General features: G+C 40.5%; 1 protein-coding gene across 5 annotated transcripts in view; it reads left to right on the plus strand.

Moving 5' to 3' along the window:
- The window catches only part of tnpo1 (transportin 1), a 185869-nt gene that overhangs the window by 108269 nt on the left and 64106 nt on the right, over positions 1 to 13494 (plus strand). For all 5 annotated transcript variants that reach the window (XM_041185762.1, XM_041185765.1, XM_041185767.1 and 2 more), the window contains 2 exons: positions 11290 to 11412; positions 12039 to 12157. In XM_041185762.1, the coding sequence (XP_041041696.1) occupies positions 11290 to 11412; positions 12039 to 12157 (242 nt within the window). The remainder of the gene's footprint in view (positions 1 to 11289; positions 11413 to 12038; positions 12158 to 13494) is intronic.

The raw sequence follows: 13494 nt of genomic DNA on the forward strand, positions 1-13494 counted from the left end.
GGATGGGCAATAAATGCTGGCCTAGCCAGTGACACCCACATCCCAAGAAGGAATAAAAAACACAGCCAAAGCTGTAGTTTAATGAAGAACCCGCAATTTGAAGAACAAATGATGGATAGGGACAGCTGAGAAAATTCAACTCCTAGCAGATATGCATGATGCACGCCTTTTTCAAGTCGACCAAAGAGATCTATGAGCCCTCAGCACACGGACCAATCGACGAGATCCAAAAATGACATGACTCTTCTCAAAGACATGAAAGTATCGCCACAGGAACATAACATAAGAAATAGGAGCAGGAGTAGACCAATTGGCCCCTTGAGTCTGCTCCGCCATTCAATACAATGATGTTGTAAAGAAACTTTTTTAAAAATTTTTCTTGGACTGTGTCTTTAAAAACTACGATGACTGCATTTGAAAAGTCATGTTTGCTGGAACAGGATGAGGTAAATACCTACAATGTTGCTATCCTGGAATATAGAGTGCCATAAGAGAGCAGGATGGTGCCAGAAAGGAGCTCTGGATTGGATCCGGACAAAGTGATCAAGGTAACAGTGCAGGCAGAACAGCTCCCAGCCTGCAAAGAGGGAAGGCCTGAGACCCCTCTCTCCTGTGTTTGTATAATTCTAGCAATTCTGCCATATTAGCTAGCTGGCTACCCCTCACATCTCTCTAACCTACTTTCCCTGAAAACCCCTGTCAAGAGGAAAAGGGGGAAAATCACCAGTAGGGACATTGAAAAGCAAGTTTTTCAACCGGTGAACCACAGACTGAAAGTGCTGGGAGACCATCTCATGTCATCATCAACAACAAGGAATTTGGAAGACATAAATAAACCCATCTAATCCTGTACTCCAGAATGGTGCTATTGACCTGTTTTATCTCACCCTTAAACTCTACCCCATCTTAAATCCCTACCCCACACCCACATGGATTTTAAGTTATTGAGTTAGAAGTTAGCAGTTCATATTTCTTTTGCAACTAGTTTAAAGACAATTTGTTCAATAAACAGTTATTACTTATTAAGTTTGCAAACCTGGTGTTCGTATTCTGTTAACCTAAATTAAACGGTTAGGTAGAATTGGGGAAATCTGGTGGTTTGGTCAAACTTTTCACATTTGTTGCAACTCGGGGAACAGTGGGGTTTGATGTTACAGCTTACTATCCCTAATGAGTCATGACAATGCCTAATCTGATCGTGGCTTCAACTTCACTTTCCTGCCTGCCCCCACAACCTTTGATGCCTTAGTAGATAAGAAATCTTAACTCGGCTTTGAATATATTCAATGACCCAACCTCCATTGCTCTCTGGAGTGGAGAAATTTGAAAATTAATGACCCTCAGAAAGGAATTCCTTCACAGAGATAAAAACAAAAAAACTGCGGATGCTGGAAATCCAAAACAAAAACAGAATTACCTGGAAAAACTCAGCAGGTCTGGCAGCATCAGCGGAGAAGAAAAGAGTTGACGTTTCGAGTCCTCATGACCCTTCGACAGAACTTGAGTTCGAGTCCAAGAAAGAGTTGAAATATAAGCTGGTTTAAAGTGTGTGTGTGGGGGGCGGAGAGATAGAGAGACAGAGAGGTGGGGGGGGCGGGGTGTGGTTGTAGGGACAAACAAGCAGTGATAGAAGCAGATCATAGAGAGACAGAGAGGTGGGGGGGGGGGCGGGGTGTGGTTGTAGGGACAAACAAGCAGTGATAGAAGCAGATCATAGAGAGACAGAGAGGTGGGGGGGGGCGGGGTGTGGTTGTAGGGACAAACAAGCAGTGATAGAAGCAGATCATCTTTTGATGATCTGCTTCTATCACTGCTTGTTTGTCCCTACAACCACACCCCGCCCCCCCCCACCTCTCTGTCTCTCTATCTCTCCGCCCCCCACACACACACTTTAAACCAGCTTATATTTCAACTCTTTCTTGGACTCGAACTCAAGTTCTGTCGAAGGGTCATGAGGACTCGAAACGTCAACTCTTTTCTTCTCCGCCGATGCTGCCAGACCTGCTGAGTTTTTCCAGGTAATTCTGTTTTTGTTTAGGAATTCCTTCACATCTGTCTTAAATGGGAGATCACGTATTCTGAAACTGTGCCCCCAAGTTCTAGACTCCCAACAAGGGAAACGTTGTCTACCTGGTCATGCCCCTTAAATCTTTTATGTATCAATAAGATCACTTCTCATTTTTCTAAACTCCAATCAGTGTAGGCCCAGCCAGCTCAATCTTTCTTCATATGACAACCCTTCACTCCAGGAATGAATCTGAAAAGCCTTTTCTGAACTGCCTCCAATGCAAGTTTATTTTTCCTTTTAGTAAGAAGACCACAACTGTATACCGTACTCTAGGTGTGGTCTCACCAAAGCCCTGTACAATTGTGGCAAGACTTCCCCACGTTTATACTCTATCTCCTTTGCTGTAAAGGCTAGTATTTCATTCAACTTCCTAATTACTTGCTGTACCTGCATGCTAACTTTTTTGTGATTTCATGTGCAAGGAATGGTGAGATGGTAAATAGTGAGGAGGATAGCCTTAGATTACAGGAGGATATAGACGGGCTGGTTAGATGGGTTGATCAGTGGCAAATGGATTTAATCCGGATCAGTGTGAGGTGATGCACTTGGGCAGGACAAACAAGGCACGGGAATACACTGAAAGGTAGGACCCTGGGAATTACCAAGAATCAGATGGAACTTGGTGTGTATGTCCACTGGTCCCTTAAGGTAGCTGGACAGGTAGATAAAATGGTTAAGAAGGCATATGGGGTACTTGCCTTTATTAACCGAGGCATAGAATATAAGAGCGGGGAGGTTATGCTGGAACTGTATAAAACGCTGGTTAGGCCACAACTAGAGTATTGCGTGCAGTTCTGGAATCCACATTATAGGAAGGATGTGATTGTACTAGGGAGAGTGCAGAGGAGACTTACCGGGATGATGTCTGGGCTGGAGAGTTTTAGTTATGAGGAGAGATTGAATAGACTGGGGTTATTTTCCCTGAAGCAGAGGAGATTGAGGGGGGACATGATTGAGATGTATAAAATTGAGGGGTAGATAGGGTAGACAGGAAGGAACTTTTCCCCTTGGTGGAGGGATCAATAACCAGGGAGTATAGATTTAAGGTAAGGGGCAGGAAGTTTAGAGGGGATGTGAGGAAGAATTTTTTCACCCAGAGGTTGGTGGGAATCTGGAACTCACTGCCTGAAAGTGTGATAGGGGCAGAAACCCTCATAACATTTAAGAAGTATTTGGATGTGCACTTGCGATGCCATGGCATACAAGGCTAATGGAAAATGGGATTTGAATAGTTAGGTGCTTGTTTGACTGGCGCGGATTTGATGACCCAAAGGGCCTTTTTCTGCGCTGTAGACCTTAAAAAAAAACATTTTTTTTAAGTAACGTGCAGGTGCAGGTGCAGCAAACAATTAGGAAGGCAAATGGCATGTTGGCCTTTATAGCAAGGGGATTGGAGTACAATAAATCTTGCTACAGTTGTACAGGGTTTTGCTGAGACCACATCAGGAATACTGTGTGCAGTTTTGGTCTCTAAGTTTAAGAACAGAAACACTTGCATTGGAGGCAGTGCAGTGAAGGTTCACTAGATTGGTCCCTGGGATGAGGGAGTTGTCTTATGATAGGTTAAGTAAATTTGGCCTATATTCTCTGAGTTTAGAAGAATGAGAGTATAATGCAGGAAAATGTGAGGTTACCCACTTTGGTAGGGAGAACAGAAAAGCAAAATATCATTCAAATAGAGACGGCAGAATGCTGTGGCAAAGGGATCTACTTGTAAGAACACCAAGTAGGAGCAGGCGTAGATCACACAGCACATCAAGTCTGCTCTGCCATTCAATATGATCATGGCTGATATTGGGCTTCAACTCCATTTTCTCATTGAAACCTACAAAATCTGAGGGGGCTTGTTGGCTAGATGCTGAGAGATTGTTTCTGCCAGTTGGGGGCGGTTCAATAACAGGATAAGAGGCCAATCATTTATGACTGAGATGAGAAATTTCTTCACTCAAAGTGTTGTGAATCTTTGGAATTTTTTACCCCAGAGGTTGAGGATGTTCCATCGTTGAATAATTTAAGGCTGGGATAGGCAGATTTTTGGTGTCTCAGGGAATTAAGGAATATGGGGAGGGGGCAGGAAAATGTTGAAGTCCAAGGTCAGCCATGATCAAATTGAATGGCGGATTATGCCTGATGTGCTGTTTGATCTACTTCTACTACATGTGTTTTTGAAACCAGATCCCTTTATTCTGTTGTGTCTCTCTATTTTAACAATATTTTGCTTTTCTGTTCTTCCTACCAAAGTGGGTAACCTTGCATTTCTTGCATTATACTCCATTTGTAAAGTTGTCCCCACCCACTTAACCTATCTGTGTCACTTTGCAAACAGTGTCTTCCTCACAACTTGCTTTTCTATGTATCTTTGTATTGTCAGCAAACTTGGCTAGAATACGCTCTATCCATTCATCCAGGCCATTAATATAGATTATAAGTAGTTAAGGCCCCATCACTGATCCCTGCAGGGCTCCACTAGTTAGTTTGCCAACCTGAAAAAGGCCATTTATCCTGATTTTCTTGTTTCCTGTTAGTTAGCCAGCCCTCTATCTGTGCTAATATATTAACTCCAACACCATGAGCTCTTACCTTTTATGTGGCACCTTATTGAATGACTTTTGAAAATCCAAATACACTGTTTCCTGGTTCCCCTTTTTTCCTGTTTGATAAAATATTCAGAGAACTCACTTTTCAAACACTGTTTCCCTTTCTCAAAACCATGTTGACTTTGCTTAATTGTATTATGATTTTCTAAACGTCCTGCTACTGCTTCCTTAATATTGGGTTCCAGCATTTTACTAATGAGAGATGTTAGACTAACTGACCTACAGTTCCTGACTTTCTGTCCCCCTTCCTTTCTTGAATAGGAATCTGCTAGGATCTTTCCAGAATCTAGTGAAGTTTGGAAGGTTACAACCAATGCACCCATAATCCCTGCAACCACTTTTAAGACCCCAGGACCCTGGCCATCAGGGTAATTGTCAGCCTTTAGTCCAATTAGTTTTTTTCATACTTTTTCTTTCACAGTATTGATTGCTTTTAAGTTTCTCACTCCTTTTTGCCCCTTAATTTTCTAATATTCTTGGGATGCTATTGTGAAGGTAGATACAGAATTCTTGTTCAAAGTCTGCTTTTTCCTTGTTTCCCATTATTAATTCCCCATTTTATCCTCTAAGGATAATGGAGTAAAAAAAATACTTGTGACTTGAAAGCAAAAAGATAATGGCTTAATTTTAATATTTCGATTTTTGGTTATGGGGAGAAATGTGCATCTGAAATGTTTAGGTAGAAACTTTTAATCAGTTTATTGAGAAAGCAACCAAACTTGCCTGTTGTTAAGATCCTAGACCAGACTCCGCGCGCCCCGCCGCCAAGGTTTTGATACGATCTGGTTAGGGACGAATAACATTTTGTTTAAAGTAGCCAAAGTTTGAGATTCAAGACACTTGCTAAGAGAATTAACGCCACAAGATTCCATAGGTTTTGAACAAGCAAAAACAGAATTTATTGTACAAGGTCAGAAAAGTAAACAATTTACATCTATCTTATACCCTAACATTCAGTGTTAATGTGAGGTAAATGTGAATTAACAGGCAGGCTGTGGTGGAACGCACCACATTACATAATCAGTGGCAGATGTGACCGAACCGGATCTCACGGATTTCTCAACAAACCACCCGGACATCAGTGAACACTGAGAGTCAACCAATCTTGTTGAAACTCTGTCTCTCGCAAAGGATTCCAGTTTTAACTTTTGAAGATCCTGCCTTGGAATTTTCTCCAAGTCGCTCCACATCAGACAGCGTCTATGACAGCCCGCCTCGCAGGGTTTTAGCCTAGTCTCCCAAGATTCTGTTACCCTGGATTCTCGAGTATGCACTCGAGCACTAACTCAGAAGCACAGCTTCAGGACATTGCTGCTCCAAAAAGGGTAGCTTCGCCCCAAATACCTGTAGCACAGTTGCCAACCTCCTGCCTTCTTGGATCTTCAGGGCTTCCCCTGAGCCCTCTTCGATCCGATCGCTGCCTGCGCTCCCCCGAGCCCTCGTCGATCCGATCGCTGCCCGGGCTCCCCCTGAGCCCTCTTCACAAAGTCTGCTAATCATAGCTGTTTTCCTGCCAGGAGCCTCTTTCTCTGTTCCTCCCTTGTTAACTTAACTGGGACCTCTTTCTGTCCATGTACCCTGTCTGGGACTCATCCTTTGGGACCTCTCCCTGTCCCTTCTCCCTTTGGGACCTCTCCATGTCCCTTCTCCCTTTCCTTGGTGATCTGCTCGTGGTCACATGATCTGTTTGCGCCATTTTCCTCCTTTGTGCCCATCCTTGGCCCAAAGAATTCAAAATGCTGAACTGCGCATCTGCAGCCCACTTCACATGCACAGAAGCCCTGAGGTCTGGTGGGACTTGGAGTTCCCGACCTCTGCTCTTAATGAGAAGTTAAGTTGGCTTTCATAATACTATACTTTCATAATTACTTTTTTGCTGCTTTGGGTTGGCGATGGCAGTACTGCATTAGTCAGGAACATCATCAGGATATACATTTGCAGTAGCAAAATTTTCATTTATCTATTTACAATGCAATAAATGTATTTGTAACAGTAATAACCTGGAGTAAAAGATCAAACAAAGCCACCTTGTATAATCAATAAGCCAAAGTACGGTATTGAGGACTTTTTGTTTAATCCTTACAACTCTAATAATTACCTAGTTATTGGAAAGGAAACAACACACCTAGGCATGGGGAGCAAGGGCTCTCGTACACAAATTGGGTTTCCAACTCTGGTCAACTGAAAATTAAGTCTCATGACGTTTGTGCCAGCCCACAAATGCGTCTGTGCAAACATATTTACCAGAAAATGGTCTGGTGTTTTGTTGAATTATGGATGATTAGCAGTTTTGTTGAGTCTGTGCATAAATAACTTTCCAGTTTTCTTTCATGCCCTTATTAAAGAACGATCCTTTACACATTTGTATTTGACTGATCTTGCTGTATGTCTCAGGGCTGCATGATTTTCTTTCTAGGTGTTAAACCTGCCAAAAGAAATGCAGAAATTTTTGGAAACATTCCAACTCTGGAAGGTTCATAACCTTTCCCCAGCACGATCTGGAATACTGAAATATCTTTCTTTCCAATCGCCAGACGATTGAGCATCCATCATGGCAAGCCAACAGGCAACCCAAAAAGGTTGTACATGAGTGGTCCGTGATGCTAAAATTGCAATAGACTGAAAATCCAAATGGATTGCAATGTATATTGTTATTATCTAGTCAGAAAGCAGCTGCTACTTTTTTAAAAAATTGTTTTACAAAATCAACTGCATGTCCTGGGCCTATTGTAAGTGGCTATTAATATCTGCAAGGCTGTTGCCTGTCAAAACTTTAATTTGGCCAAGAAATATCTAGATGCTGGTGTCGTTTGAACTGAGAGGAATGCTGCTTCGAAGGCATTGAGCTCATTCCCCTATACTATTTGGAGAATGATACAAAATTCCCAGGACCTAATGGCCTAAATCATAGGGCTCTAAAAGAGATGGCTTCAGAGGTACCGGATGCGCTGGCTATGATTTTCCAAAATTCCCTAGTTTCTGGAATGGTCCCAGCAGATTAGAAGTTAGCAAATATAACCCGACTATTAAAGAAAGGAGGGAAAGAGAAAACGGGGAACTACAGGCCAGGTAGCCTGACACCAGTTTTTGGGAAAGTGCTGGAATCTATTTTAACGGAAGCCTTAACAATGCACTTTGAAAATCATAGTATGATCAGACTAAGTCAACATGGTTTTATGAACTAGAAATCCTGTTCGACAAACTTGTTGGAGTTTTTTGAGGATAAAGCTAGTGGAGTAGCTAAGGGGGAACCAGTAGATATAGTACACCTGGATTTCCAAAAGGCATTTGATAAGATGTCACAGAAAAGATAATAGACAAGATGAAGGTTCATGGAGTTGGGGATGATATATTACTATGGATAGAGGAATGGTTAATGGCTAGACAGCAGAGAGTAGGCATAAATGGGGCATTTTCAAGTTGGCAGGCTGTGACTAATGGAGTGCCGCAAGGATCAGTGTTCGGTCCTCAGCTATTTAGAATCTATATTAACGGCAGGGAGACAAGGAGTAATGTATCTAACTTTGTTGACGTTACTAAGCTAGTTGGAAGTGTATCTGGTGAGGAGGACAACATCCTGGTGGTTACCATTGACCAGATACCATGGCTACAAGAGCAGGTCAGAGGCTAGGAATCCTGCAGTGAGTAATCCACCTTCTGACTCCCCAAAGCCATCCCACCATCTACAAGGCACATGTGAGGAGTGTGATGTAACACACTCCACTTGCCTGGATGAGTGCAGTTCCAACAACACTTGAGAAGCTTGACACCATTCAGGACAAAGCAGTTCACTTGTTTGGCACCACACCCACAAACATTCCCTCCATCACCCCAAGCACAGTCGCAGCAGTGTGTACCTTCTACAAGATGTACTGCAGGAATTCACCAAGGCTGCTTAGACAGCACCTTCCAAACCCATGACCACTACCATCTAGAAGGACAAGGGCAGCAGATAGATGGGAACACCACCACCTGGAAGCTCTCCTCCAAGCCACTCACCATGCTGACTTGGGAATATATCATCATTCCTTCGCTGTCACTGGGTCAAAATCCTGGAACTCTCTAACGGCATTGTGGGTGTACCTACATCACAGGGACTGCAGCAGTTCAAGAAGGCAGCTCACCACCACCTCAAGGGCAGTTAAGGATGCTGGCCCAGCAAGTGACGCCAACATCCCATGAATCAATTTTTTTTTCAAAAAAGGACATGGGCTGCAAAGAGGTATAGACAGGTTAAGTAAGTAGGCAATAAGATGGAAGATGGAATATAAAGCAAGAGGTTATTCACTGGGCATAAGAATAGAAAAGCAATACTTTTAAAAGGCTTGAAACTTGTAAATGTTGATGTTCGGGGAGACTTGGGAGTACTTGTACAAGGAATATAAAGTTAGCTTGCGGGTACAGTAAGCAATTAGGAAGACAAATGACATGTTGGTCTTTATTGCATGGAATACAGGAATAAAGAAACCTTGCTACAATTGCACAGGGCTTTGGTGAGATCATACCTGGAATACTGTGTTCAGTTTGGTCTCCATATTTAAGGAAGGATATGCTGTGCTGGCGGCATTTCAACAAAGTTCACCACATTGGGCTCTGAGATGAGAGGGTTGTCCTATGATGAGACACGGAGTAAATTGGGCTTATATTCTCTGGAGTTCAGAAGAATGAGAGGTGAGCTCATTAAAGCATGCTTCTGAAGGAGTGTGACAAGATAGACACTGAGAGGTTGTTTCTGCTGGCTGGAGAATCTAAAACACAGGCACAATCTCAGGATAAGGGGGTGATCATTTAGGACTGAAATTAAGAGAAATTTCTTCCCTCAAACGATTGTCAATTTTTGGAATTCTCTACCTTAGAGGGTTGTGGATGCTCCATCATTGAATATATTTAAGGCTGGGATAGGCAGATTTTTGGTGCCTCAGGGATTCAAGGGACATGTGGAGTGGGCAGGAAAGTGGAGTTGAAGTTCAAGATCAGCCATGATTGTATTGAATGATGGAGCAGTTATGATCTACTTGTGTTCTTGCATGTTCTAAAGTTGATCAATATTAATTTTCTCAATGTATAAGGCCCACATTAAAATGGAAGCATTGCTCTTCTAAGGAACCAGGGAACACTGGTGTCCCTTGTGCTGTATTTTTCTTCTTATACTTAGCTCCATTTTAACCTTTTTTCATATGGTGAGCACTAAAGGACTAAAATATCTTACAGGAAATGCCTATTATAGAATTTGAAAGGGAAATCATACTGATACAACTCCTTGACATCATGGTATATTAAATGGATAATGTTACTGTTTTTTCACCTGTATATTGGGCTGGTGAGAGTGCATATATTGACATTTGAGGTATTTACTACATGAGGAAATTGAGCTGATTAACTTGCAAATCCTTGCCCTTCAATTGCCTCGTTAGTTATTAAATTCAGAATGAAAAATAAGTTGTAAATTTTCCATTTTCAAAATGAATAATGAGCTAATGAGGTGTGGAATGCTGTTTTACTGGCACAAGTCACGTATTTTTATGTAATAAGAAACTCAGTATAAAGATTTTGTTGTCCCAAGAGTGAGAATTTAGACTTCATGCTTTAGTTAAGACTTCCTTTCTTGGAATGGTGCAGTCTTCCTCATAGAATTTCAGTTAACTTTTGCATATGTTGTAAAACGTAATCAGTGTTAAAAATAAATTTCTGATTGACTGCATAGTCTTTGGTAAAGCCTGGAACTGTTGATTGACATGACAGAGGATATAATTAATAACACTGTAGTATGTTAACAGCAGCGCAGATTGTTGTAACACTGTTTATTCTGAGATTTTGTTTTTGAAATTTTGAAAGGTCGAGTATCTAAATTGCACTTCAAAGTAAATAAATCTTGAATTGGAGCACCGGTAGCTGGAATTGAATGCAAATTAAAGGAAACATAAATTTAAGCCTTGAGAATTGTACCGGTGTGTGTAATAGAGCCTTGGCGATTGCTGTTTTTTTTCAAAAAGTACACATGGCCCTACCTGGTGTAACTGACCGGGAAACAAGGTAGTGACTCAAAGCAGAAGGAAGAAGAGTTTGATTGCAAGTAATAGATTTTTCACATGACAGCTGAGAGTGACCAACTGATCACTGAAGATACTTGTCTTGCTGCAGTACATAAATATTTTTAACAAAATTTAAAGAAGCCTGCAAAATAAAAGGTTGAAACAACATGCCAGTTTTTCTTGAATCTAATGGTAAATTGACCCTGTACCTAGATTTTTCGGACCCATGGCTATTTATTAATGCTTTATTCAAATAAAAATTTTTGTTATATTACTTTTGAAAACTGCTTAGCTTAATTACACAGCTTTGTCTTTCTGTATCTTTTGAATCATGCCATGCAAGCTTCATTTTATTTCAGAGGAATGTACAGGCAATTGTATTGAATACTGTATTGGGGCTGGTTGTGAAACATTTTAACGTTTCCTAAAATATTCTAAAATATAATATAAAAATTGACAGGATGAGTTCATGAGGGTTGTCTGAATCAAAGATTCAGCAAACTAAACCTTTAGAGGAAGAGATGGAATGCCTTGCTATTATGCAATATATAAAATAATATGTAGTTCTAAATATTAAATACTATTTCTTTAGAACTTGTTTGCATTGGCTGGAGATGAAGAATCTGAAGTGCGGAAAAATGTATGCCGTGCACTTGTTATGCTGCTTGAAGTTCGGATGGATCGTCTGCTTCCTCAGATGCACAACATTGTTGAGGTGAAAGCTACATTAACACACACTCAGCTTGTTTTATTTTGCTTTTCACAACAGCTATACTTAAAGTAATTAGCACTGAGGCATTTTGGGTTGTCCTGTCGTTGTGAAAAGTGCTGTATAAATACAAATTTGTCTTAGTCTTTCTCAGTAGTCTGCTTAATCTGTTTTCATTAGTAAATTACAAGCACTTTATTTTTCTGCATTTTCTTTAGTCCTGGTAATTTATTCCATGAATACCGAGTTTTGAGAATAATTTTATTTCCTTTTTTAAAAATTTAACCTTGTCCTCAAGTCATGCCACCAACTGATCTTTGATTACTTTAGAAATATTCTCAACTTCAAATTTTAAAATGGAAGCCTACTTTTATGGTATTAGCACTGTTGTATGTAAAATGCAGTAATTCTTGATATCCAGTTATGCAAGTTACCCTGTTAGTTATTATCTTGATGGGTCTATTGATTTTTCTTGGTGCTGGATAGAACTGTTCCTTTCAAAGCCAAGTTCTATAATAAGAAGCTGCATATTTAAATAATTAACCACTGGAAGTTTTTTTCTGAAGCTCAACTTCCAGCTTTCTTCCAAGATGTTGAGTATTACTGATATTGAAGACATTATTTTACTACAGTACATGTTGCAGAGGACACAGGATCAAGATGAAAACGTAGCATTGGAAGCGTGCGAATTCTGGCTAACGTTGGCTGAACAGCCCATATGCAAAGATGTACTTTCTGGACATATGTCTCTGTGAGTAACTGTTTGTCAGTGTAAGAACATTAATATTTAATGTGCTAATACTTACAAAAGCCTTTTCTATTACTATGCAAACCTACACTAGTTCTCTTTATTGATTTAGCAATCTGGTAGCTGAAAGTACTGATCCTTTTGGGTTGTCAATCATGTCTTCAAACAAATAATTGGAAATTTAAACCTTCCATTGAAATAGGAACCTTACTGTAGTATTTTAGGATTTTTCATCTGGTGAACACAAAGAATTGACATTTATATATTGCAGCAAAATTTCCAATAGCAATAAATTATTTTTAAAGTTCACCAAACATCCTGGCCACATTTTATTTTTCAGTAAAATACTGAAAATGTAACCATTTATTGACTATTGAGAAGTTGGACTTTATCTCCCTCATGTACATATTTGCTCAGAATTAATGCCAGAACGGGCTTGAGAAGATCATTTGGTATTGAATTGTATCACTTTGTTTAGTTAAATGTGCATCAGGCTCCAAAAGACTGTGTTATAGCTGCATGATCTAACTGCAGTGTGATTAATGAGCTACAAGTTAACAGGAATTAGAAATTGAGGTTAGCTGACACTTGAAACATTAGCAAATTGTTCTACAGTAGGGAATGTGTTTTGCGGGTGCAGGAAAGAATGGTGAGGAAAAACTCCAAGCTGGATTCAGTGGCTTTGGAATTGTAGGGTATCAGAAATCTTGCCAAAGATGCCTTTCAACAATCTCATGGGCTGTACTGATGCACTATGTAGCATAATGCTGACTCTGCAGCAGTATAAAAGATGTTGCTGGAGACTGAATAGCTGAGTAACTTATCAGCTGTAGTCGATGCAAAACTGCAGTCAGTAGTGAACATGAGGGAATTCACTGGGCGTTTTGGTCATGATTAGCAGCCATCTCCTATTTTGGAATGCAGTTATTCCTTTGGAATTCCTTATCAACACCTTTTGAAAGTCCATTTATTTGCCAATTCATTGTTCCTTCAAAAGAATTCGATGAAAATTGTCAGGCACAAACTTTCCCTTACAAATTGGTGCTCTCTATCTCATTTAATATGTATTAAAAAAGAATGGTGGCAAAATTCTAAATGGATATTAGAAAGCTGTATGATACAAAATCACATTGACATGGTCAAAAGTTCCCGAGTCAATTGACAAACTGCAGCATGGCCAGGGACAATTCCAGCAGACCAAAGGCAGTCATGAGAAAAATCATTGAAAACGTAAACCTTAAAAAAAAAACCTTTTGGGGGTGAGGAACGGAGGTAAATCCCAATGTGGAGTTGCACAGTAATGTGGAACGGGGACATAGGCAGAGATGCTCCAGCATTTT

This window comes from Carcharodon carcharias, chromosome 4 (genome assembly GCF_017639515.1).
Source record: "Carcharodon carcharias isolate sCarCar2 chromosome 4, sCarCar2.pri, whole genome shotgun sequence".
NCBI lineage: Eukaryota > Metazoa > Chordata > Chondrichthyes > Lamniformes > Lamnidae > Carcharodon > Carcharodon carcharias.